The sequence below is a fragment of the Chaetodon trifascialis genome, chromosome 13 (assembly GCF_039877785.1).
Source record: "Chaetodon trifascialis isolate fChaTrf1 chromosome 13, fChaTrf1.hap1, whole genome shotgun sequence".
NCBI classification, from domain to species: Eukaryota; Metazoa; Chordata; class Actinopteri; order Chaetodontiformes; family Chaetodontidae; genus Chaetodon; species Chaetodon trifascialis.
In genome coordinates this window covers 17,917,296-17,945,220 of record NC_092068.1, presented here as the reverse complement: position 1 = coordinate 17,945,220, position 27,925 = coordinate 17,917,296, and the positions used below count along the sequence as shown (strand labels likewise).

The 27,925-nt window shown below is 40.7% G+C and overlaps 1 protein-coding gene across 1 annotated transcript; it reads left to right on the top strand.

Annotated features, from left to right (window-relative positions):
- The first annotated feature begins 4,211 nt into the window (after window positions 1-4,211).
- Window positions 4,212-27,905, top strand: LOC139340990 (receptor-type tyrosine-protein phosphatase epsilon-like). Its single transcript, XM_070977177.1, has 21 exons — window positions 4,212-4,511; window positions 10,169-10,422; window positions 16,707-16,778; window positions 17,567-17,663; window positions 18,108-18,181; window positions 18,623-18,759; window positions 18,933-19,023; window positions 19,145-19,221; window positions 19,299-19,335; window positions 19,447-19,544; window positions 20,164-20,283; window positions 21,321-21,484; window positions 22,152-22,287; window positions 22,485-22,634; window positions 23,161-23,254; window positions 23,617-23,693; window positions 23,832-23,966; window positions 24,197-24,322; window positions 24,485-24,636; window positions 25,635-25,770; window positions 25,900-27,905. Exons 3-21 carry the CDS (start codon window positions 16,712-16,714, stop codon window positions 25,972-25,974), a joined length of 2,043 nt encoding a protein of 680 aa, XP_070833278.1. The 5' UTR covers window positions 4,212-4,511; window positions 10,169-10,422; window positions 16,707-16,711; the 3' UTR covers window positions 25,975-27,905.
- The last annotated feature ends 20 nt before the right edge of the window (window positions 27,906-27,925 follow it).

Sequence of the window (27,925 nt, the reverse complement as noted above, 5' to 3'; positions counted from 1 at the left end):
ACAGATCAACCGCTGCCATTTCCATTTTCATGGGTGCCCAGATGTGTCACGGGGGGAATTTCACGGTGACTGCTGATCCCTGTGGACTAAATCTGCCTATACATACACACACATGCATACATGTGCAACATATGGGTGTGTCTGTGTATGTATTGGATGTATAGACCGTATGTGTCCACAGCTTTTGGGATTTTACAGTACCTCAGCTCAGACCGATCCATTTCAGATTACAGTGGAGAGTTCAGCCTGATTTGCCCCATTGAATTCTTTGATCCTGAGTCAGTATTCACACTCCTCCATGCCTCTAATCTCTAACATGTGCCACATTCAGAAACACAATGTACTGTAAATGGATTTCAGGCTGTGAGCCTGGCAGCCTTACACACATATGGCTTATATGAAGAGTAATCAAAAAGCTGTTAGCACTTCCTGATTAGAAAAAAAAAGGGATTTCTGACACAGCTTTTCTGTAGTGTGCAGAGCAACCAGGAACGTGAATTAGATTGTGGTTGAGTCCATGATACTTAATCATTTTCTTATCAGCGGCTGCTGTCAGAGCCCAGCTGAGGAATGACCCCAAAAGAAAGAGGAGAAATGAAGGACAGAAGGCGACTCATACTAGCTCGTCGTCTCCATTGAGCTCAGTCACACATGCCTATTGACACTGGTGCTTTATTCCACCTGAAATCCCCTCCTGATACCCACTCTGTGAAGGTTAATGGGGGATAAAACATTTTGTCATAAAGCTAGCAGCAGCACCTTTTCTCTTGGTCAGGCATTAGAGCCAACAGGCAGGGCAGAGAGAAAAATTTATATCACAGCCAGCGGTCACTAGTGAACAACTTGTCATCATGGCCTATTTGAGAACAATATACCCGCTAGTGCCAAGCTGTGGATGCTTCAGTACAAGGGCACAGTTTAAGATGTGTAGTGTGGGTTTGTCATTGGTTGCAGACAGGATATTTCTGCTCTGTGGTAAGCCTTAATAAATCAACTCGGTGTCATCAGTCACTGTATTGTAGTAGATGTGACGCAAAGAAAAAAAAAACCCACATAAACTGTCTTATTAAATGCTAAAACACACTTGAAGGATTCCCTCCCTCAGATGTGATAAAATGAAGTGATGAAGGTCAGATTGGGTTGTTTTTCAGGACAGAAGTCTATTTGACATGCAGGTGGAAAACATTTTCCTCCCTAAAGGTCTCCGCAGCCTTGAGGAAGCGAATACACCCATACAACATGGTGCCACACTGTCCATCCATGAAATGCCCTGCGCTGAAAGCCTCAGCGCTGTTTCACTGTGAAAACATGTTTGAATATTATGTGAGACAAAAGGAAAAAAGAAAAAAGAACTGAGTCACTGAGGGCCAAAGCAATCAGGTACAGTATTGACACACCGGTGCAACTTGTCAATTTGGAATTGAAGTTTGTTTGCTGCACAAAGCACTGCTGATTTAAACCTCAAACAATGAGAATGCAATTATTGTTGCTACACTGATGAAGGCAAAGATGCTCTTTGAAGACGTCACGTATAAGAGATCTTTTTCTTTCCTCTTTTTTTCAGCAGGCTTAAGTGTTTCTTCTATGGCAATTAACTTCAGCTGGGCGAGCAATCCGCATGATTCACTCACAATGCATTTTGGCTAATTGGAGCCGAGCATGACGCTCGGATCTCTTTTGACTTCAATATGGAGTGAAACTAAAATAACTCAATTATATGATGAGGTAAATTAGGTAAGTGATTGGGTCATTGTTGCACACAAACACACATGAAACTTCATGAATCATTAAGCAGTGTACAGCATGTGTAGATGTTTATGAAGTATTTATAGAGCAACACTGCCCCCAGCTGAAATGTGGTAGGTGCTACTGGTGCTACAAGTTCAGTGCAGTACACAAAAGGAAATTGCGCATATGTGATGTCCCCTAATGCACTACTTCAACATCCATATTTATGCAGAAATATGGTCCCTTTAAATGATTTCAGCCGATGACTGGACTATGTTTTGAAGCTGAAAACATGCCGGTACATCAAAAATATGGCTGAGTTTTAGCTGATAACTCACAACCAATGATGAAGCCGTGCAATAAATGGACTAGAAATTCTGCTTCAAACATTGTAGGCAGCTAAAGAGGGCTTACACTCCATGTTTGACTCTTTTGAAGACTTTTTCCAATCACCTGTAAGACAATACAGGACTGCAAATTATTTTCTAAGACAAATAGTTGATCATCTCTTGCTGTCCAAGCATGAGAGGCTTCAGCTGACTGTGGCTTGTAGAATCATATGTTTAGCAAACGCTGACAGACCCGTGCAAAACAACATATAATCACATCTAACAACATCTAATCATATCCATCTAATCATATCCATCATATAAAGTATGTTTTGTGATCTGTGTACTTAGCTCTCCAAGAAAATCAGCTCAGCTTTGTTCTCAATTAAATACAGGACCCTTATGACTTTGCCAACTGTCCTGCTCACTGCACTGTATTCTCCCACAGGCGTCCACCCCCGAGGCTCTGGGCCACATTAAAAGAAAATTCAAACTCCATTAATGTTAATAGTCTCAATCCACTTGATGTGTGCATAATAAATACAACAGAGTCTGAGTCAGTCTTTTTTTTTTTTTTTTTTCAGTGAAATGAGACAGTGGGATCAGTGTTACTGATTTATGACTTTAAATTGCATATTCCCTCACAGACAATTGTCTCTAAATCACAACAGAGTTAGTTAAAAAGCCAAAAAAAAACAACTGTGAAAATGTAATGTCATGCTGTGGTTGAGTGATCTAAAAAAGGAATAGAATTGTTCATTTTCAGGACTCAAATACTGTCAGCAAATCCTCCACATGCTAATTAAAAAAAAAAAAAAACTTGAACAAAGCTGAAATATCAAATAAAAGCAAAATAATACTGAACCTCCCACTCCCAAGACTGCACAGCTTGTGGATTAATCGGCTGAATAGATCTTTCAGTTTAGATCTTACACAGATGTCACATAATCGTTTGTCCCACCTCTTGAACGTATTTATTTGACAGCAGTCTATTCCCCCACTGTGAAGACCGAATCCCTCCATTAACTCGATGCAGCTTCCACAAGAGGTCAGCAAAAGCAGCACAGTTAGACTTCATAATTTGTTTTCAAGTGTCTGGAAAATCAATAAAACCCACAGAGGAGTGTCCCAGCTGTGTAAGAATCACATTTGTGTATGACATTTTATAACTGATATAAAACATGTTTTTTTAAAAAATGTATTCTTTGTGATGTTCAAGAGCCTCTGCAGACTTGAAATCCGCCTGCTCGGCTGCACGTCCTGGGAACAGAGGAGCTTTTATGCAGCTGCCCTTTACCAAAGCTGCCCTCAAGTTTTCCCTAAGAGCTCGTATTTCTGACTCACGCATGCAAATGTCACTTACTGCGCACAAGAATTTAATGGTAACAAAATCTGATTGTTTACATTAGTTGTGATGCAGCAGTAGAATAAATACATATAATTCATTAGAAATAAAATGTAAAATTTAAAATAAAGTAAAAAAATAAAGTTTTGTATTCTCTGCAACACCATCAAACATACACCTGTTTATAATATTACATTTGATTTATTTTTCCTCTTGAAATATTAACATGAAATTTCCATGCTGTTATTATAAGATCATGATCATATTTTACTCTTTGCTCATCCTATTTACAACGTTTTGTGAAGGTAGCATGGCAGGTTCATCATTGCCAGCAGATGGCTCTACTTACATCTAAGCTCTTAAAGTAATGCAACCTTTGGCCAGTTCACTGGAAAGTTTGTCCATATGAGTTTATGATGCACTGTTCTGAAACAATGTCTTTTTAGAAATTAAAATGAAGTGATCTACCCAATATGAAGCTCCTGGTCGAATACTAAAATACAGATTTGTTTTTATTTTATTTTTTCACATCATGTGACGCTACACACTTGCATGTTAGAGGGCATAAGTTTGATAAGGTCAATATAACCCCCCCAGGGGAACATTACAGCAAAATTACAGTTCAAAGCCTTTCGTGGCGTGTTGAGCAAACGTCATATGCTTAAATGTCAAGCGTAAAAACTATCACAGGAGAGAATAAAACAAGAGCAAACTGGATCTGTCTAAGCGCAGGCCTGCCCTTTATCGTCCAGTGATGCAGGAATGTGAAGGATGCTGAGTGTCCACCTGATACACTGCTTTGCGCCCGGGGGAGGGTCTCCAGTCTCCACTCTGGCTGCCATAACACCGCTCGGCTCAGGCAGGCAGGCAGGGGGAAGCGCATCCTCAGAGAGATCTGCTGGAAACCTGATCACCAGGGGAACATGAACGCATCCTTCGGCTTGGATCAGATGTTTCGACAACTTGGTGCGTCTTGCGTTATTCTGCAAAGGACATAACAGCCGAGGCAGGCGTCGGGTCCGCGCAGGAAAAGGCACAAGCCGACACCATCATCATCATCATCATCATCCGCTGCGCCGTGTGAGGCGAGGTCACCGCAGATTACCACGGTAAGACGAAAAGAAAAAAAACCCTCAGCGCTGAAAACCAACCGGGGAATCGCTCCATCCGCGTATTTATGCGTAAACACCGAGTCTTTTCTGTCGGTTCTACACCCAGCCTCATTTTTTTGCTGCCACTCAGTGCAGCTGTGATGCATAACGCTCCATGCATCTTCTAATTAGACCACAGTGCGTTTCGCTAAAAGCAGAAAATGCTCATCAGGGGATGGAAAACGATTGCAGGCCACGGACGCTGGACATGGTGCATATTTCTATTCAGTCTGCCATTCCTGTACACAGACATCATGGACTATAGTAAATATGGGTTAGTGGAGCAAATCCACCCGCCCTGCGACCACCAGGATGCTCCATGTGGTTATTTTTTGCTTTTACCAAATATTGTTTGTGCGTTTATTCTATAGTGATCTGATGAATTTTTGAGTTATTGTTAAAATTCCCTGGATTTAATGGGGAAGGGGCGCATTACCACCGGTATCACCGGTCTAGACAGAAAAAGCAAGGGGGGCGACTACACGTAGTAGCTCCTCATATATCAGACAGGCCTGTGTGCTGCATACTCACCAACCATCCTGGATGCTGTAGCCTCCACAGTATGGGCTGTTTTATATCCCCAACGGTCACTTCATTGTATTTTGATGCGTATTTTCAAATAAAATATCCTCAAAACACGCATTTCCTCCGTTTCTCACATTAGCAGGCGCTAATAGCAAATGTGGAACAAGTGAACATGAAAGGAATAGGCAGGAATATGGAAAGCTAGTTCATTATCATAGCTTTTAATTGGTTTGTGCAGCCTGATCTTAGTATGATGATAATATGACAATGACATGATGTGTAATTGTTGCAGCATGGGAAACTGATGGGAATGCCATGCGTTCATACATGAATTATAAACGTCCCTCATTCACCATAACCTCATTCACAATATCTTAACCTCCAGTTCCATCCCTGATTAAATGGCCCAGTAAAAGCTGATGGTAATTTTAGAATTACCTCAGATTCCTCATCTGAATATCAGGCTGCGTAGCCCACATCTTCCTCACCTTGGGAATACGTGAGCTATAGTTAGACTCATGCTAATATAAAGATTAATTTCTTGATGATGTGCTGTTCAATATCCTAAGGTGAGAGTGAGTCGTATGTTAAATGCATCCACGCCGCCCTGTTTAAATCTTGTGCTGTGAGGGTTGAACAGGAATGGATGGGGCAGTTCATGTAAACTTTGACACATGAATGCAGGACACTGATATGACAACAGCCTGTGTAGAAAGACATGTTGCTGGTGAGCCAACAGGATCCACTTCTCTTGCTTTAAAGCGACGTCCATCTGCTTGAGGGATAATTCAGAGGTTGCCATAGATGGACGACGGTCATAAAACCTACCTCGGTGCTTCTCCACCAGGTGTGACATCCTGAAAGAAGAACGGAGAAAGTCTGATAATGGCTTCTCATCTTAATTTCTAAACAAGCAGAGAGCACTTGAACTTGATTTATATGTTTAACATTTAATATCTTTACTACGCTGTTTTTATTGTCGCTGGCACATTAAGTCCTGTGGGCTAATCAGAGGTTAATTTAAGCATATAAAGTTGTCTGACTTTTCATACTGTTGCCCTCTTTGTCTTCTGTCTGTCACCATTTGCACTAATTATTAAAATAAGCGTGTGTGCATGTGTGAACTGACCAGTGTGAGCTGGTTGTTGAAACGAGCAGAGAGACCCCTCATAACCTCATGAAACACTGCAGCTGTTTTTGATTGGACTGTCCTCTGCAGTCTTGATTATGACACAGTGTGCTGGATGAAAATGACTTTGTTCCTTAAATATGCAGCTGGATGTAGGCCAGGAATGCTCTGTTCTTCAGCCTCTACATCCATACATTTTATTCAAGAGGCGTGCAATGCGCCATCACAATCCACAAAGAGGAAACACACTCAAGGTGAATGAGACGAGCAGATCTGAGCGTGGCCATATTAATTAGAACAGCAGTGTGGATTGAACTGCTGCATCACTGCTTGCTTGATTCACAGTCCCTAACCCACTCATACTGGACTCTAGCAAAAGGAGCAAACTTGTTACCCTTAGCTGAGCCACAGGAATGAGGGGTGAAGCTGTAATTGCAATCATTATTGTCTCTTATCCCCGGTTTCACCTATTTGTGTCCCAGAAGTGTCATTGTCAGAGTCCTCAAACTCGAGGCTGGAGATTAATCCACCCGTCCTCTTGTACGCAGGCATGAAAATAATGTTTCTCAGCTATTTCCCTCGGCAATAGCCACTTACTTCAAAGCATGGGTGTTTGAGGCTCAGCCTCTAACGTGCTCAGTAGACCAGTCAGTTAAGGTTCAGGATTTGTGTGAGTTGGAGGTAATATGAAGTCTCAAAGTGGCAGAACTTTACATGAACAGTAAGAAATGTCTTTTAATATATTTTGTACAACATGCAATTGCTTCACCTTGTCAGCATTAGTATGTTTTTATCTCATTCTATAAAAAGCAGCATTTTTTCTTGTTGTTAAAGCAGTTTCTTAGCAGGCGATCACGCAGATGGAATCGAATTAGCAAACATACAGATACTCTCCAAGCTGACTTGACAAAATACAGTCTAGCTCTGCACACTGAGCATCATGAATGAAGCTCGCTGCATGCATCTGTGCTCTCTGAAGACTTACAGTAGTCGAGCCCATTATATATGAACCCGTGGATTCATCAACTCAGGAAACCACGTGTGCCTCTGGGGCAGGAGCCATCAATATTGGATTTATGTGTCAGGAAGGCAGCCGTGTGAATAGCATGAATAGCTTCAGATTCATTGAGCTGACTTAATACGTGGGGTGTGTGAATAGCACCAATCAGATTTAGGCATGGGTTTCAAATATTTTCCAAAAAGAAAAAAAAAGTGAGTATTGAAGAATAACAACAACAATGGTATTTAATTCTGTACTGTGTAATCACAGGAAATAACTTTGCTTTGTAGCCGTGCTTAGCTACAGTACTCAGTGTTGTCTGTTTGGGTATGAATTAATGATTGAGCCTCAGAGTGCTGGGTGATGACTGCACTCCCATAAAACTTTAATGGCCTGCATGTTTCCCTTCTTAGTCAATGGGCAGAGAGGCACAGAAAGGAAGTCCTTGTGCCTGCAGTAATTGTATGCCGTGAGCATGTCTCCTTCTCTGGTCTAAATGTGCAGGGCTGAAAGCTGAACAATACTCTGTGTGAAAAGATGAAGTTGCCTCCATGAATGTCTCCCAAAAGACTTTTAGGCAGTTAAACTACAGTATGAATAACTTATAGTATATTTTTCTGTTTTTATACCTATTATCATTTAGTTCAGGCTTTTCAACAATAATAATAATATACACTATTACCATTGAATAAAGCCTAGCCTTGTCCTTTGAAGCATGTTATTACTTCAGACTGGCACGTTAACTAATTTATCTATCATTTAATATCCTTTTTTCTTAAAGCTTCTGTATAACAGCCAGCACGGAGCTCTACCTAGGGGCTGAAATGTGCTCACATCCGGAGAAAAATACCACTTCTACTCTGATTCATCTTTGAGTGACAGATTCAGTAACAAGATTAATGTTTGAAGGCCAGGTCAAAGGTCGCAGGAGCTGTGCAGTGACATACATTCATGGTATGTTTTTAGCTTGACCTTGTATCATCGGTGTATTTGTCAGTTGCACATGTAGAATAAATGCACCGTAGAGTCACCTGTTACCATGCAGGAGACGTGTTAGCTTAAAGGAGCTCTTGTTGGGGGGGGGGGGGGGGGGGGGGGGGGGGCTGCACAGCCTGAGAAAACAGTTGTATATGTTTTCTGTGGTTCAGGAGGGGCTTTGTCAGGTCCGAGAAAATTACATCACTTGAGGAATCTTTGCTTGGGCATGGAGTTTGAAAGACATGGGTGTTAGCCGGGCAGGGAGTTTCTATAAAGGAGTTACATCATGGTAGATGTAGGATGTAGGGTTTCTGGATTTTCAGCTATACTAAGGACTAAAAGTCAGCATAACTCGGCCTGTGCTGCATCTGTTTGGCCCTTTCTGGTGCGATGTGAATGAGAATCTGTAATCTGATGTAAATGTGGAGCAGTAAACACACTGCCTAAAATGTTTTGTTATTGTTTGTACTTTCACTTGTTTTGGAGATTTTCTTTTTTAATTTATGGACCGAAATAAACCCACACATTTGGAAAGTATGGGTGAATTATGGGTCTGGTGATTATTCAGACTTTTTGAATTTCGTGATGCTCTTAGTTCTGACTGTTTGAAAACACCATAACTTCGATGCAAATTGTGGAAAAATGTATGCCACTGAGTTTGAAAGGCTCCGCTGTGCTCTGTCTCTCTCAGACTTCAGTGAAAGTTGAGAATGTGTCCTTTAAAATGATACCAAACGCAGCTTAGCTAAACATTAATAAAGGTCCATACAACAAACCTAAGGAAGGATATGCACCAGTGTTAAAGTTCCAGCATTGAGGTGGGTGGGTGAATTTATGAGCTGATTACAGTAAAACTCAGCAATGGTTGTTGCAAAAATATTAACTCTAGATGTATGCTTTTTCCAAAATGTTGATTAGATTTTTCCACCTCGAGCGATGCCGAAATCATCTCTTCACAAACTTCGTGGAAGTGTAATACTAAACCATCTGAGCACATTTTTAAAGCCTCATTTATGAAGGATCTTTTGACGACGTTTACAGTTCTCAAGGTGAATGGGGTGCTTTTAATGGCAGATGTGTTTGTGCTCAAATGCCAAAGACTTTCTCAGCGTTTGGAAAAGTTGAGCACAGCTCTCGTGATACGGGGGAAAAGCGGTGTTTTCCATACCTTGTTCATTAAGTTTCCTCAGACTGAGCGGGCTCGTCCAGCTGGGTCTGGTGACTAATTCACCTCTTCTCCGCTGCTCTCTGCTCGGCTGTGCCACAGCGGCCAAGTGTTAACAATATGGCTTTGTGCCTCACACCTGTGGGCAGTGGGACTCTCTGAGAGTAGGAGTGAAGGGCAAAAGAGGGCATGCTTTCTTTCTCGGCCTCCAGCGACACGATAGAATAACATCACAGTAAAGCCTTTGTGTAAATAGTGAAGGATTAATTCCAACATACTTCAGTGCTTTTCTTGTACAGACACGTTCACGGACGGATCTGGGCCGTGTGTAGTGGTAACTTTAATTGGGCAACACTGATTGTGAACACCACTCACTAAGCGTCAGTGTGTGTAAACTCCTTGTGTGCGCCACAAACACTCTCTGGAAAGACTTATTTGGGGATAATTAGTTTTGCATGGTTGGAGATGAGTAGCTTGTTAATGTTTTTGCTCTGCAACATTGGCTTGTGTAAGTTGCAACAGAGGTTGTCGCAGAGGAGAGCACTTAACAGCACACGAACAGCGAGCATGTACTCCGCAAATGGTTGCACATGCACACGCACTCACCCAGTTGATCACAGATGCAGACTCCCACTCATTCCATTCCTCTTTTGTTGTGTATTCATACATTTCATGTTTTTTTTTTTTCTTTGAGTCAGCCTCAAACAGTGAGTCACAGAAAATCTGCCTCTGCTTAGCAATATCATGTGTTGAATAGCTTTTGGGTTTGGTTGAACTTCTATACGTTTCTACCGCTTGTCTTTTGCTTAATTTTCCAGATTCCCATCATCCCCTGTGCCTTTATCCCAATCTGAAGCTCTGACACACCTCAAAACGACCTCAGACGCCACCACCAGCCCCAGTCAACTCTTCATCCAGTGCTGTTATCGATATCTCAGAGAGGATGTGAGTGGGAGAGGGACTGAGGATAGGAAATCCAGATAAGTCCAACCAAGAAAGGAACCGGGATCACGTGGCGGCTATGGACTGACGGGTCAGCTGATACCAGATCACGCTGGCCTTGCTTGCAAGTGTAAGTTTTTAATTAATCCCTCTGACCACAAACCAGGTCAATTCTCTTTCAGGCAATCAATCGAAATGTAATCCATTAAATGGGAAATAATCCAATAATTACAGTGCCTCCTTTCTAAATGAGACTAATTGGATTTCAGATTATTTCTCGAGATTGATTCTTTTGACCTTAACTATGCAGCAGACAGAGATCCGATGAACCGGATTGAGCAGATGAAAGAAAGATGCAACGCCAGTGTTAGGTGTCTTTTTGAGTGGAGGTGTTGCACTGTGATGTTTTGGAAAGTGTACGACAGATGTTTTGAAAGGCTGCCTTGTTGCCTCCTTCATATATGAAATACAACATGAGTTACCAGACCATGCAGCTTCATCCTTTCTACTGCCTCTGTGTACTAAGGATGTCTACCATTATGGCTGTTATCTCTGAACCCAGAAACTAGACATTTATCTCCTCCAGCTTCACTCCTCTCCCCTCTCTTCTCATCTCATCTCCTCTCTCATCTTTCCTCTCCTCTCTGCTGCCACTCTTTACTGAAATGCGTCTGTGCTCTCGTTCCATCCTATTCCTTGGCACTTGACGATGGAAGTGGTGGTTGTTTCTGGTTTTTGCTTTGTCTTTGTTCTTCCTCTCCCTGGAAACCAAAAAAAAAAAAAAAAGAAAAGAAGAAAAAAGAACAACTTTTATCTGTCTGTGTACAAGACATTCACATCTATTCTGTGCCAAGCCCAAAATGTGGATCTGTCTTTGAGGCTGTATTGATCTCTGAAGAAGCTGAGACATGATTGGATGCAGCTATCTGTTTGATGTATTTTGTTATTGTTTGAGATACCCTTATAAACACAGCATTCTTCACCTTTGTTGTAAAGCAAGTCACTATCCTGCAGTGCAAATGCTAAATGCTATTTTTAACAGTATTCCTATTGTTCCTGACAGAAACATATGTCAACAGGCTTTATATCTGGCAATTGTGAATGAATATCCTCTACACAATGCCATTCATGGATTATGAATAATTTAGAAATCATGCATTTCTCAAATCAATGGTTTGTTTTGGGTACTGCCAGTTAATCAACATATAATGTAAGGTTCAGACAGAAATATGTCAATATTAAATGTGTATGGTTCATATGTGCCACCATGAGGTGAATGAGGTCTTCACAATTACTGGATGGGTTGCCATGAATTTTGTTAAACACATTTATGTCTCCATCAGGATGAATTATAGTAAATTTGGTTTTTGTCTCGCTCTATAATCAGGCCAAATTTAATTTGTCCAATGCTTTATAATTCAATTCATCCCTATCAGTCTCAGCTGTACCTTAGCGCTAAATAAGAAAAATAAAGGGAGGCATAGAAAAACAGAGCAAGTAGAACAAACTATACAATAAAAAAGATACAAAATACAATTAACGGTAGATAAAAAATGCCAATACCAAAGATATAGTGTCCTTGGGTTGTTGCTCAGTAATATATATCGGCCCTTTATATGTGTATATGTGTGTGTGTCTGTGTGTATCACAGGTACCACAGATGCAAAGATATTAGCATATGATGACATAAATTACACAAATAATGTATGCTAAGATACTAAATTAAAAATGGAACACGGTAAACATTACACCTGCTAAACATCACCATGTTAATGTTGTTGTTGTGAGCATGTTAGCATGCTAATGTTAGCTTTTAACTCAAATCACTGCTATGCTGAGGTGCAGTAGAGCCTTGTTTTATTGCACTGTGCTTAGCATCATGCTAAACTGTGTAGCAAATGGGAGTGTGCAGAGGATTATTTTACCCACATTTATGTCAAACCATATTCATTAATCAAGACACGAGGACATAGCAATCAACGGTTGGCTTTGCTTGTAGCTACGTGTGGTTTTATACAGGCCCTTTATTAACTCAGAACTGTACAATATAGACTGGAGAGATGTCCAGAATGCACGCAGCCTCCTGCCCATTGCATGCTAAGACTACATGCAGCCATAACCCTAAGCAGGATCTGATTTTGATTTTTAAATTAACAGCATAATAACAGCCAAGTGGATGAACGCTGGTGCCGTTTGAACAGTGCCAAGTGCTAATGTAAAACATGCATGATCAGCAGTGTTTTCAGTTTTTGAGATATGTTTCTCTCTAATTCGCAGATTTTAAGACTCTTTTTTTTAATAAGACTGCCATAATAATTACCAGCTGGCCTGCCACAGAGGCACTGTGAAGGTATAAACACTTCATTATTGTGTTTTCCATGTTTTGTCCATATGCTTTTAGGATAAAGATTTAAAGAAAGATCGCTGAGCAAACTACTCACTGATGTTCCTGGCTGTGAAGCTGAAATAGATTGAACACAAATACAGGGCTGCAGTTTATTGTCTTGAGTCAAACTAGTGAACTGTGACGGCACATATACATCTACGTTTACAATTTCAATGTGCACCTTGTGAGCCCTGTCCTCAAATGATGAGCCTCAGCAGTCAAATAAGACAGTGAAGTGTGAGTTTAGTATCTCCACCCTCCACCTCTGTCTCCACCCACCCCTCTGCTACTTGAGCAGACATGCTCACAAAACACACAAACCTTTTCTGTTTTGATGGCTACTGTATGCTACGCAAGGACGAGTGCTAATACACGAGTAATTCAGCCATACATGTTCAGATTTGTTTAGACACAGCCAATGGATAAAACATGAGAAAAATAAACGTACCAACATTTTGACTAACATTTGTGTTGGACTGAGGCTGTCATTGGTCCACTGCATTTCTAAGGTTAAGTGCTCAATCATGGTGTTGACTGCTTATTTTGCTCATTTTATGTGTTGTAGCATATAGGAAAAAAAAAAAAAAAACACCACATGGATGTGCTAACAAGGTTAAAAACCCGGGTTTCACTGGAGGAGGTCTTTAAGAACAGCATAAGGAACACCTCTGACCTGGGTTAGTCACCTTTTTATGTGTCTGGTTGGAAAATGGATAATAGATACCTTCTAATACCTTCTCTTGCACATTTTGCTCTGAATTAATGATCAAGATGAGTGAACAGGCTGCAGGTCTGGCACAAGAAAAAGAGAGATTTCTGTGCTTGGTGTTTCTATTTCTGATGTCTATTTTGTTCAAGTCAGTTTTCTGCTTTTTATGTGAGAGCCAAGGTGAGGGAGACGTTGAAGCGAAGCAGAACAGATTCATTTCAGGGTGCTCTGAGTCTTGGGATTTGAGACATGTACAGTATCTATTCCTGTTTTTTGTTGCGCTCAGGATTTTTCAAGTTTCTATAGCTATCGAACATTTAATGCACATCAGTGTGCTATTTTCATCCCGCCTATGTTCACAAGCACGAAAGCAAAGCAGATCAGTGTTGAATAATGCATATTCGTGCACAAAATATTAAAATTACCCTCAAGGTTGAACCAGCATGTGATGCATTCTGAATGCTACCATTGCATCATGCATGGATGGGATGATTTGCTTCTGCACTCCCAGCTCAAGTGATGCAGTATAATTTCATTCCCTGGAACATTTATGCCGAGCAGGTGCTGGAGGTTGAAGTCATCACATTGTTGTTAGTATCATTAAACAGACAGAAAAAGCAGGGATCTGGACTGAATGATGCATTAGCTGGTGGTGATGGCAAGGCCAACTATAGCAAAGCATATTTTTTTTCCTTGTTTAAAATGTGTTTCTCCAGCAAATCCTCTTTCATATGAGGGTCAAATGATGTCATATTCTAATTAAGATATAGAAATAGTGTATAGTACGTAGTATGAGCCATAATGATTTTGTGCCACAATGAGGCATGACAAGTTTCATTAAGATTAATGCAGATATTTAAATTGATAAGATCAAAATCATCACAGAAATCAATGTTTAAATGAGGGTTCAGTCATGAGTTACTTTTACTGAAAACAACCCCAGGGAAACGAATATATAAAGATTATGTCTATAATACAGGATTTTTGATGCCTTATAGACCTCTTATTAAATGCTTTGGTCAGTATTTTTTATTTTACATATTATCTCTTTTGAAAAATTACCTTACACTTATTTGGATGATGCTTCTGCAGAATATAAAGCAACTTACAATGTGCATTCATCCCTTATAAAGAAACTAATAGTGGCCACACTGTAACGGTTCCAGTACAGTGCACTAAGGTATCGACTATTGCTTCCTCTGCTGAGCAAAACAAGTTGTGTCATCAATTCCCTCTGTTGGTCAGATGGCCACACTGCAGTACCGACTGTACCGAGAGATACATCTCAATTCTAATTATATTTTTCTTTTTTACACCTTCTCTGTTTCTCTTCAGCTTCACAGGAAAACGTTCAATCTACATCAGAGATAGCATTTTTTTCATCCGTCAAAATGATAATATATTTGACATATTTTGACATTTCACTTCTGTTGTTCTTTCATTTCCTGGCTGTGTGCTTTATATACTGGAGCTGCCAGGAGATGACAGATATGCTGTGGCCTGTGCAGTGACCCAGCATGCCTTGCAGCATAGAGCTGTAGGATGGCTCTGAGTGAGTGAATGTGACTTGCCCAGTGGGGTACAGTGGGGAACAGGTGCCGACACTGCCAGCTTGTTAACACTGGAGAGAGAATTGGCTCCTCCAACCGAGTGTGGCACATATGCAACACATAGCCTTTGGCTGTGGGACGTATGTGCAGGCATGCATACATGTGAAGTGTGAAAAGGCGGTGTATGTGTCGATGTGTGTTGTGCATTTTGCACACAGTTATGATTCTGGGAGATTTTATTTGTTTGTCCAAATATTATTAGTGTGAAAAATAGACACCAGGCTGGAGTGAGAACATTGAATTAATTAAATAAAATGTGTTCAGCTGGTGCCACCCTGATTACAAAGTCTGCAAATGTGCATGTGCGCAAATGTGCATGTGGGTGTTGTACTGCAGAGAGAGACTGTATAATGTGCAAAACACAGAGCCCCTAATTTGTTGTCCAATGATACTTTATAAGTTTTGACATAAATTTAGTTTTGAGCACATTGTTAGAGCGTTATTATGTTGCTCCGTTTTCTAAAAAGCTTTGGGAGATATAGTTATATGAAACCCCCTAGCGCTATGTGCATGAAATTCTCTCAAAGATCACAAATTAGGCCCCTAGATGACCCATTTCTAGAAGAACTAAATTGACACAATGAATTATTCCATCCAGTCTTGTGGCCTCTATAACGAGAAGGGGACTTGGAACAGAGGATAAATTAGGACGCTCGTTTCTTGCTTCTCTCATTTATTCCATCAAAGCCATTTAGGCAGATTTGCCCCGTTTGCCCAATTTATTCTGTGATTTCTTACCCTCTTATTTGCAGGATGGGGGGGAAGAAAAGAGGAAATGGATGTGAGTTTGGAGAAATTGGCTGCTACATTTTTGAGATAATAAGACACAAGGATAATGTGTCAGAATCGATTTAATTCTGGTGTAGTTGCGAGGAACTTGGCGTTTCCCTTTCCTTTCAGAGAGGCACTCACGGAGCTCTGCCCCAAATAAATCACTAATAGCTTCCAGCAATAACGTAAAAGGGAACAGTGAGAATTTAGAATAAAATGATGGTTCACTGCAGAGGGATGGAAAGAGAGAGACAGCATGATGCAGGGAGAAAAAAGGGATAAGCTGCAGTACAAGGAAAACAACACCATCTGGCCCACTTCATAAAGCCAACAGTATAACCTATATACATATGCTAGTTTTCACACAGCACTTTAAGCCTGTTTATCAATATTTCTGTTGCCCTGAAATCATAGTTTTGGCCATTTTACTGCATTTTAAAACAGCCACTACATTGAGGAACAGTGTGCATGTCTTATTGTCACTGTGCATGATGCTTTGCCAGGCTGCACAGCGCTGCACATCAAAGACAACACAGCAAAATGAAATGGCTTCTAACAAATACTACGCTGAGCTCAACTCCACTGTCAAATCCACAGGGTCCACAGGGGGATATGGTTACTGTCACCTGTGGGTTAAAGCCTCCTCTCTCGTTTGATGTCTGAATATCAGGTTTTTGATATGCTACTGCTCTTTCAAGTCTGCCTGACAGGACAAGACTGCAAGCAGATTTCCCATAAGGACTTTAACTGCTCAGCAGAGAGACAGACATGGCTCTCAAGCCTCATCAAAGCTGAGCTCTCCTTTCAGTCCTCGGTGTGCTTCTCCAAGCTGCAGATGTGTTTCCTTTTGATTTGGCGCCTTCTAGTGGACGTTGTGAACAATTACAGGGTTCCATCTGTTCCTCTATTTTAAGTGACTGTGTTGTTTTTATCCACAGTGACAATGGTGTTGTTTCTGATTGGGATCTCTATTGCTGTGAATAATTCATCTCATGAGAACCAAACTGCAGGTAATTTATGCAATTTTACTTCCCATAGCAAGCATCAAATGTTAAAGGGAGACTGTGTAACTATTTAAAAATTAAATATATATTTCTTCTCATCTGTACACAGATGAAAAGTTGAGCTTAATAGAATTAAATCACACCCTTACTCACTTTAATACACTGAGATTTTGCTGCTACAGCCTTGCTTGGTCTGGTATGACCAGATATGATACAGTGGCTAATTTTAATAAATATTAGCAAGCTTTAGACAGATACTGCTGTGCAACTGATGTTAAGTCAGTTTGTTGACTTTATAAAGAATATTTAGACATTTTAGAAAATATCAAGGTTTTGCTTTCTTGCAAAAAGTCAATCGATACTACTGTCATATCTGCTGATTATAGCTTTATCTTAGCTTAGCAGTAAGATTGGAAAGAGCTAGCCTGGCTCAGTTAAAAAAATAAAACAATTTGCCTACAAGTACATCTAAATCTCACTAATTAACACAGCATATCTTGTTTGTTGTGCAGATGAATCAAACAAGATATAATGTGTTAATTAATGAGCTCTGAAAGTGCTGGTAGGCAGATTTTCTACCTTTTGGACAGAGCCAAGCTAGCTGTTTCTTCTTGTTTCCAGCCTTTGTGTGCAACTAAGCTAACCAGCTCCTGACTGGAGCTGCATATTTAATGGACAGATGGCAAGAAAACCAAGACTATAATGATATTTCCCAACATGTCAAACTATTGCTTTAAATGTCATGTATCAATTTGTCTGAATCTGTTTTATCTATCTGTGTGTTCTTTATCCAGAAAATCCCACCCATCAGGGTGCGCACGTGCTGCCCTCAACACTGGTCATATCCCTGCTTCTCATCATCGTCGTCCTGCTGACCATCTATTGTCTACGGTGAATAAACCTGCACACACATTCACAATTTACTCTGCTTGTCTTTAACTGCTTTCTCTTTTCTCCCTCTTTCCCTTTGAGCATGTGTGTGAGCGTGAGAGTGTCAGGTCAGGGCATCAGGGTGGGGGTGGTTTGGAAACAGGCGGTGAGCAGTGGCTTATGGGTAAACAGCTGCACCTCAAGTAAGACAGCAAACAAAAACAGCTAGGTCAGGTCAGGCCGCAGGCACTCATCCACCGGCCAAGCTGACGACGGCATGAGGAGGAACAGCTTTGCCTCTCTGAGATGGTTGATATTGGTTTTGGTATTTGTTGTTTGCCCACCTTATGTGCTTAACAGCTCTTTTCTGGAGAAATCGGGGGCACATTCTTCAATACAGATATCTGCCCTTTATCTTCTCTGATGCATTTGCTTTTTCTGCTTCTCTCTCTGTCATTACTGTAGGTTCAAAAACCACAGGAAAGCTCTAGTTACCTCGGTGGATAAAAAGATCCCAAATGGCTTCTTGGACGAACAAGGTACTGTTGTGCTGTACTCAATATAACCGCCAGTACATGAAAATATAATTCAGCCTTTTACTTTTTATTTCTTTTTTATTTTAATTGTGGGTTTATGGTCTTTATAGACTAGGAAAGTTTCACGATCTGAAGTCCAATGTAGCTGGAAAGGTCTTAGAAGGCTCTTAGCTTTCCTAGCACGTAGGGAGCCATATAAACTTTGACTTCAAGTAAAAAATAAATAAATAAAGGGAAAGGCCAAATTCTGAGTTAAGACAGTTCTGTGCAGCAGCAGCAGCAGCGGCATGTTTATGACTCAAGAAATCATTTCTGTCATGTACCCACAAAAGCAGGAAATCTTAATGGCCATCAGGCTTGTTTTTGCAGGTGCTATGAGAGCTTGTAATGCTCTCTATTGGGAAACGTTAGTGGCCTGACCGCCATATATTCCTTTAAACACAGGAGAGCAGACAGTGGTCCTCCTCCCCAGATCTCCCTCGCCATCCAAGAGGTACTTTCCCATCCCTCTGGACTCGCTGGAGGAGGAATACCGGATACGCTCTGCGGACGACGGCAAGCTCTTCAGAGAAGAGTTCAATGTAAGCTTGAGTTTGTGTCGCGTAGACTGTGCAGCGCCGTCTGAATCTGACTAAAGATCTTTGTCCTGCATGCATAGAAGCAGCGCAGAAGACAGTAATAAAATGTTTTGCTAGTAGGCTGTGTGTCCCTGGCTTTATTTTTATCTCATGAGGATTGCCTTCTTTCTTTATAGTCGCTGCCATGTTACTACCACCACGGGTCCTTTGAGGAGGCGAGCAGAGAGCACAACAGAGAGAAAAACAGATATCCCAACATTTTACCATGTGAGTGAGGATCTATAGTCTGCAGCAGACAATATTAATGTAACCTTTAGTTTTATTGATCACTAAATCGTAAGGAAAGTTGATGCAGGCAGTTGGCCTTTTTTCTTTCTCTCTTCCACAGATGATCATTCAAGAGTGGTGTTAAGTCATCTTGATGGACATCTATGTTCAGACTACATAAATGCATCTTACATCGAAGTGAGTCCTCCTTATAAATCAGCTTTTAATGCAGCTGTTTGGCAAATTATGGTTAATGCTGTGTTTTCTCCACACAGGGTTTTAAAGAGAAGAACAAATTCATTGCAGCTCAAGGTAAAACTACATTACACACATTAGTTTTTGAAGAGGTTTTGCACATGCAAGCAGTTGAATTTATGACTATTTGTAGCATGTTTTTTTATACTTTTCTTGATTTTGCTTCAGGCCCAAAGCTTGAGACAGTGGCCGACTTCTGGCGGATGATTTGGGAACAGAAGACAGCAACTATAGTAATGCTGACGAATCTCAAAGAAAGGAAGGAGGTTTGTCTAAGAGTCTTCTCCCTCTGCACTGCGGCCTTCTAACGCTACCAAGCAGGGCGCGTTATCACGTGAACCTATGCAATCTATACGCCTCCAGTGCGGCATTAGTGAAACCCTTTTGTATTCTCATGACCCAAAGTCATGGGCATAATTTATTTGACCCCTTTCCCAACTTAGAATCTATACTAAGTGTCACCCAGCAGATTATTTAGCATCGCATTAAATTTCGCCTCAAAGGGATGATCAATTGAGAGCTCAACAGCAGGTTTGATAGGGCAGAATAGAGGCATTGGGGATCAATGACGGAATAATTGTTGATAAGATCCTGAGAGGCTTCATGATAATTAGTCTGAGAATCTAGTTAATGAGTTGAAACGTCACGGTGAAGATCTTATTGACTGACTGAGTCGCACAAAGTCCCTGTGATTGCCTTTGAATTGGATTGCGAAATACACAACGTCAAATACACGTCTCCATCCGTACACATACGATACACACAATAGATGCTGCTCTACGACCGTTTGATGTTTGAGTTGCAATGCTGTGTGTTCTTTAGATACCTAAATTGTCTTCTAGTTCAAAGAGAATAACCTCTTTATTGTCGTGATTCTATTACCAGGACAAATGTTTCCAGTATTGGCCAGAAAAAGGCTGCTGGATGTACGGGAACGTCAGGGTGGCAATGGAGGACTTCACTGTCCTGGTGGACTACACCATAAGGAAATTTTGTGTTCAATATGTAAGTAAAAAATATGGATTTACATATCAGCGTAGTAATGACATTAATGCATTTTTTAAGCTAATTATCAAGAGTTTATCACTTTTAAACACACAACAGCGTCCCCTTTGGCACAGCACAGAGTTTGATTTACCTCACTTCGCATTGATTATAATTAAATTTAAATTCTACTGCACATTAGGAGCACTGACAACATTTATCCAAAAAATGACCTAACATTGAGATAAATGTTTATTTAGTCACACACATGTTCTGAAAATAATAGTGGTTGTAGTAGTAATAACAGTTCTTAATATAGTTCTTAATTGCCATGAAAATCTATAATCATAATAGCTGGATGCTTATTAAAAATTAACGAAGAGACAGAGCTGCATTGAGATGGTGTAAAAAAGTAATGTTCCCCATGGGGAAATTGAAACATTTCAGTAAAATGTTAGAGGATACAAAATATAATCAATTAATGAAAACACATTAAAGAATATTAAAGGATATGTGTAATAAACACAGTCAAATTATCAATATGCAGGTATATTCAACATGCAGTAAATACTGCACAAATCTTCAAAACTCGTCTTTAGAAGTTCAAACAGTACGTGTATTTCTTTTCCTGTGCTTTTGACTACCAAGCTCAGTGTACTGCGAAGCCCTCAGATTGCAAAATTCACTTTGTTCCCTCTCCATTTGAAGCCAGAGAGGTGCAGATATCCTCTCTGACTCTGAAAACTGTGACTGCGCTCCAGCGCTGCAGTACAAGCTGACTGTTCACATTCGGCTCTCTGAACGCAGAGCAGCCGAGTGTTCAAGAGAATGAAATTACGTCCTCTTGAGAGTGCATTCATAAGATATGAGAGCGAGGCAAAGGAAAGTCAGTACACATGTTTAATAATTAGATTCTGTCGCAAAGTGGCGAAAAAAATACAAATTGTTCAGTTAATTTTAGGTTACTTTTCCTGCAGGTTTTTAGTTCACTGATTTGTGTCTTCACAGTGAACACAATCCGGGCACAGGTAAAAACTTTGTGTGTCTGTGCTTCACAGCAGGGCAGCGATGGTCCCCGAGCTCCCCGGCTGGTCACCCAGCTCCACTTCACCAGCTGGCCAGACTTCGGGGTGCCATTCTCACCCATCGGCATGCTGAAATTCCTCAAGAAGGTCAAGGCTGTCAATCCGTCCTACGCTGGACCCATTGTTGTGCACTGCAGGTAGTAAATGTGTCATATAAAGGAAGCCAGAAGAGGGCATCTAAGAGAAGCCACAGACACGGAGTCAGAGTGATCCAATTCATTATTAAGAAGGAGAAAACACGTGCCTATGTCAAGAGCACAAAGATGCCCTGTTAGAGGTGTATTTCATTGTAAGTAAAAGCGTCAGTGAATTATGGTATGTGCATATCTTTGTCTGGCTGACGAGTGTAAAGCCTCGCCAAAGAAATCTGCAGCCGATTGTAGCAACTGCTGCGACAGGTGCTCAGGGAGAGGGCCTGCTGTACTTCAATGGGGCCCATTGAAGAGGCTTCAACACCCCGCTGTGGAATCCCAGCTCTGTGCTCCCAGAGGTGCCGTCTGCTGAAATGACCCTTGTAAATCTATTAGGAGTGTGTTTGGGCTTCAGAGGTGAAGCACTTTTACACATGTTTGGGGATGTCCACAATTGACGTCTATGTTAAGAATAGTGGGATTAGTATAGCAATTCTTATTCTGTTACGGGAGAAAAAACTGATTTCTTCTATTGCATTCTTATGTTGCTGTGGTTGAATTTTTACTATATAGATACAACGTCGTGCAGGGCTCTCATTTGACGTGTTTTGTTTCATAGCTACACTCGGCTGTTTGTTAAAGACGAGACCTTGTGCCTTCCTCTTTTCCACAGCGCCGGGGTGGGGAGGACTGGGACGTTCATTGTCATTGACAGCATGATCGACATGATGCACATGGAACAGAGGGTGGATGTCTTTGGCTTTGTGAGCAGAATACGAGAACAGCGCTGTCAACTCATCCAGACAGATGTAAGTGTTGACCCTTTCCGACCTGTTGTACCTCGGACTGACAGCTCAACTCGCTCGCTCTTGTCGCGGCACAAACAAGCCGAGGACGTGGCAAACAGCCGTGCCTGTGATGCGAAAATAGTAGGAAATAGTTTGGCAAACTAAAGCAGCTACTTCTGCCTCTTCGTCTCCTTCACTTCCTCTGTCTTCCTCCTCAGATGCAGTACTCCTTCATCTACCAAGCGCTGTTGGAGTACTATCTGTATGGAGACACGGAGCTAGATGTGTGCTCTCTGGAGGGCCATCTGCAGAGGCTTCACAACACCAGGGCTCCCCACGACAGGCTGGGCCTGGAGGAGGAGTTCAGGGTAGGAAGAAAGAAGCTCACTCTTAAACATTTCAGTCAGTAATGAATCGTCCCCATCACCCTGTGCCCTGCATCGGTATATTTTCATGGAAAACTTGCCCAGGGTGCCACTCCTGGCAGTAGTAACATAAATAACAATGCTTTGAATCAACTAAAACTTTATAAGGCACCACCATCTGCCACACAGAATTTACTGTAGCTTGTTGAAAATTTCTCATTTTTGCTCCCTCTCAGTTCCCAACACACGGAATGGAATTATTCCCTATTGCCTCTTCTTCCTCTTCTTCTTCTTCTTCTTCTTCTTCTTCTTCTTCTTCTTCTTCTTCTTCTTCTAATTCTTCTTCTACTCTGCTAATAAGAGATGTTTTTATCCAACTTCTGATTTTAACTAGCTGCATTTAACAAAAACAAAACGTCCATCTCAGCATCATCAGCTTTAAAAACCCCCACCTTTTATTAGCATTGCACCACCCTGGGTGGACGAAAACAAACTTTTTGATCAGTCCACTCGTGTTTTCTCCCATCAGAAGCTGACCAACGTTCGCATAATGAAGGAGAACATGAGAACTGGAAACCTTCCTGCCAACATGAAGAAGAACCGTGTGCTTCAGATCATTCCGTGTATGGACTACTCTGATACTCCCAACAGTTTCATAATACATCACATCCAAGTAACATCAAAGTATCACGCTGCTGGTGATTTTATAGATAGCCATACACAGATATCTGGATAATCAGCGCATGCCTGTGTGATCAGTGACATTCAAATCTTGTATCTTAATTTAAAGTTGGGAGTGGAGTGGGAAAGGAAAGCCTGGGTACAACTTTTTACAGTGAAAATTGATATCGGCTCTGGCGTGTTTGGCCTCAATAACACAGCTAAAGTTTAACTTAGCTGTTTTTCCTTCCATCAGCCTCTTCAAACTTTTATTTTATTAGGAACCACTTGCGGAAAGTTTCATTTTTCCTTTTTTCTTTCACAGATGATTTCAACCGAGTAATGCTCTCAGTGAAAAGAGGACAGGAGTTCACAGACTACATCAATGCCTCCTTTATTGATGTAAGCACTCCCTCATGACCTGCTGTATGGATTTCCCATACAAGTATATATAAAGCTCATTGTTTCCTTTACAAACAATGCAAAATATTATGTTTGCTGCACTCTCAAGTGTTGTTTACCGGATGATCTGCCCTCCAGGGCTACAGGCAGAAGGACTATTTTATCGCAACCCAGGGCCCCCTGTCTCACACAGCGGAGGACTTCTGGAGGATGGTGTGGGAGTGGAGGTGTCATTCAATCGTTATGCTCACCGAACTCAAAGAGAGGGAGCAGGTACAGTATGGTGCTCTTGCAAAAGTACAGACTGGAAAGTGGAGTTGCACACTTAAACTGTCTTTTTTACTCCGTTATGTCATTGTCTTATTTTTTTTCCTGACAGTCTGTGTATGTATTTAATGGTTTTATATTGTTTTTGTGGTGCACACTGAAAATATAAAAGCAAAAAAGGATATAAATCAGTCAAATGCAGCCTAATTGTATTTCCATCTGACCTTTCCAACCAGGAAAAGTGTTTCCAGTATTGGCCATCAGAGGGCAGTGTAACATTTGGAGATTATACTGTTGAGCTGACTGGAGATTCGCTGTGTGAAACCTTCACTCTCAAAGACATGGTGCTCACCTACAGACCAGTGCGTACTGCTTTTTATACCAGTTAAAACCTGTAAAATTTTAAATGAATATATTTGCCTCCCTGTTTTGTCAATGCTAGCCGTTCAAAGTTCTGGAAATGTCATGAAGTCTCCCATTTTTAGCTGCATGAGAATAACAGAGTAAGCCCTCCATCTCACCAGGAAAAGCAGTCACAACACGTCCGACACTTCCACTTCCACGGGTGGCCTGAGATCGGAATACCAGCCGAGGGAAGAGGGATGATTGACATTATTGCCGCTGTGCAGAGGCAGCAGCAGCAGTCTGGAAACCGTCCCATAATTGTGCACTGCAGGTGAGGAATTTGGGTTTGGCTATCCTGCAGCATGATGTGCACCTTCAAGAATTCCATACAGTGGTGTTTCTGTCCACTCATGCTTTTAATACAGCCCTTTTCATTTTCACTGTCATTTTCTGTCTTTTACTACCCGATCACCTGAGTCTCTCAGAGTGATATTTAAAGCAATTTCAATTTTTACGGATACATTTTTCTTATGTCTGTTACAATAAATTCTACATTTTGCCTCAGTAGACCTGGTGTTCTATGCCTAAACCACTTATGTGATCCCTTATAAAGACTTAGCTGTGAAAGCTTTGATCAGAACCTAGCTTCAGGTGAAGTGATTCTAAAGCAGCATGCCCCTGTGGGATTGATCCAATCCACTGATTCACAGTCAATTAAAACCTCTCAAAGTGAAATCTCCTCAGACTCCCACTATGATTAATCTGATAAGATGAGCTAACGACAGGAAATGGTGTCATCACTCTCTTCTATTCCTTCATCACCACTTGTCTAAGAAGGGCTTTTTAAAGCTTTTTCTCTGCCCCTGGGAAATGGGGCTAACCCGTTGCAATCCCCAACGTCTCTCTACACTTCTCCTCCGAATCGCACATCACTCTCGCACTCGCTCCCCGTCTCAGCCTCTCTGTCTTCCTCTCTCCAACCCACCATCATTGTAAACATTGACTCAGTCAAACACTGAGCTTCCTAACTGATTAGTGTTAGCGTTTGGATTAGCCTCTCTTTAAGTGAGGATGATTATTAGCACTATTACACAAAGGTCACCTTTTTTCTTGCAAACTTTTTCCATTAAATGGAAAAAGGATGTGCTGCTAAGATTACAAGAGCTCCATGGCAGTGTTGTTGTGAAGAAATGGGGAGAATTTTAAACTTTCTACATCTGCTTCTAAGCCACAACTGCAGTTTTATGCAGAATCCCACCATTTTCAAATGCAGTCTGGTGTGTGCATTGTGTGATGTGGTTGCTGATGGTTCTGTCCTTCGTCTTTCAGTGCTGGTGCGGGTCGGACCGGTACCTTCATCGCCCTCAGTAACATTCTGGAGAGGGTGAAAGCTGAAGGCCTCCTGGATGTTTTTCAGACAGTCAAGAGTTTACGCATGCAGAGACCACACATGGTTCAGACTGTGGTAGGTGGAAAAAGAGATAATATCAAACCCGCTGTGCAAAAACTGTCAGCTTATTCACGTTTGTGTTGTTTGGAACCATTTCTGCACATACATGCATAGTAATACTTTTCCCTTTGCTTCCTTTTCCAGGAGCAATACGACTTCTGCTACAGAGTGGTTCAGGATTTTGTTGACATCTTCTCCGACTACGCCAATTTCAAATAATGCCTGTCAGATACTGTTCTCAATATTTCTGGCAAATTAACTAATGCATTTTTTCTGAATGTTATTTTCTACAGCAAGCTCTTTTTACATTTTGCACTTGATTACAGATCGGGGAAAAAAAATGTAACACACTGTAATATAATTGAAAGCATCTGTGCTCAAGGAGAGTCTGCCTCTTTCAGGAATGCTTGATCTTTAAGTATCCCAATGTAAGATAGAGAAATTATAGTGGTTTACTCAATGGGTTGGCTGGATTCTTCAATATGTAGAAAAAATATATGAGATTTACGTTGCTTAAGTCCAACAATGTGAGGGTTAATAAATTGTTTAAGAGGAAATATTCCAAAACTGTATTCCAACTTTACCTATATAAATAATGTATATACGTATACATATATTGCAGTATGTATTGCTCACTACCTGAAGTGCATCACTAACGTCCCATAGAGTACATGCATTCTCTTTTATTTCCGCTTTATTTGTTACTGACCACAATGCCTTTGCTTTCCAGTAGTCTTGTATTTTATGCTGCCCACTCAACACGTTTGATTGCTACAAGGAGAATAAATTGTCTGTTTGATAAGTAGGGTAAGCTGATTAATGCTTTTGCTAAAACGATGTCCTGTCTGAATAATATTTATCGATCTACTTTCTAGCTCAAACAAAAACATAAAACACATAAGACACATTTCACTCTGTAAGACGCTGCAAATTACCTCACTTCTGTCTGTGAATAACTGAACAGCTGCTGCCTGTTGCAATTTTATTCAACTTCACCAACTTTCTTTTGTTGCCTGTGGCAATATTACTTAGTGGGTTGGCATTGACGCTGCAAAATGCAATTAGCCCACATTGGAACAGGCAGACAATAATGTGCTATTACATGAATCCAAACGTATCATTCTTACAAATGTTTTGCAGGCAAGCATCACATCCTGCTAAAAAAAAAAACAAAACATTTTTATACACATTAACAAGCCAACTTTACACTTGCATATGTGCATAAAGCAGTGCCATAATGATTAGAAAGATGGTTCTAATCACGAAAACTTGTCACTAAGTGACAAAATTTTAGTACAAATAAGCCAGATGTTTATGTTTAATTTAATAGGATAGACACATTTAAAAAAGTGTATTGTTTTTGAATGGTGGTCCCTGTATGGATCATTAATTCATTGTTTGTACAAACACTTCTCAGAATATTCTAAGGATAGCAAATACACCATAATTGCTGTTAAAACGAGTGTGTAAAAGACAAGAAGAGAAACACTGCAGAAATGTTTTGTTTTAATGAAAGAGTTGATAAGAGATGCTGCTGAACCTTGTTCATCTTCAGGAACTGAGATGAAAAATGTCTGGGACAGTGACAAGCATCCATATCAAGAAGCAGTGCTCAGCCAAAATATAAAATATGCATGCACAAGCATTTTGACATATTTTGACGACGATAGTTAGGCTTTAGTTTCATATTTAAACAAGGAAACCCCAACATTGCTGCAAACTCAAAAGCATATATTTTTGCAAGGCTTCTGCTTACTTCTTTGTAGAACAGTAAGCTTGGAAGTCTTACGTTTGGGTAAAGAACTTTCTACTGTGTTTGTACTTCCATTATTATAAAGTCATAAGATAGGTTTATACAAGACACACAGATCATGTTGTTTATTTAGTGTACATACATTCCTGCTGTGGTCATTAATCATCACTAAGGTTTCCTGCATTGTTGACTTCATTTTAATGTGCAGTCATGCTGAAAGAACAAGAAATTGGGGTAACGACAGCGAGGCCTTGCAGCTGATGTTAACATACAGTACATGCACAAGCATCTTGTTTCAATGATGTTTCTGCCTTTTGAATCTGTATGGGATTGAACTGCTATTTGTTTGCTAAAAGCTGATTCCAATAAATTATAGATGGAGAGAAATGTCAGATTTCATCTTAATGTTGTCTGTTT

Coding starts and splice junctions, on each gene's coding strand:
- LOC139340990 (XM_070977177.1), top strand. CDS start 16,712: ATGGTGTTGTTTCTGATTGGGATCTCTATTGCTGTGAATAATTCATCT. Junction 16,779..17,566: donor TCATGAGAACCAAACTGCAG/GTAATTTATGCA, acceptor TTCTTTATCCAG/AAAATCCCACCCATCAGGGT. Junction 23,967..24,196: donor AACTCAAAGAGAGGGAGCAG/GTACAGTATGGT, acceptor CTTTCCAACCAG/GAAAAGTGTTTCCAGTATTG.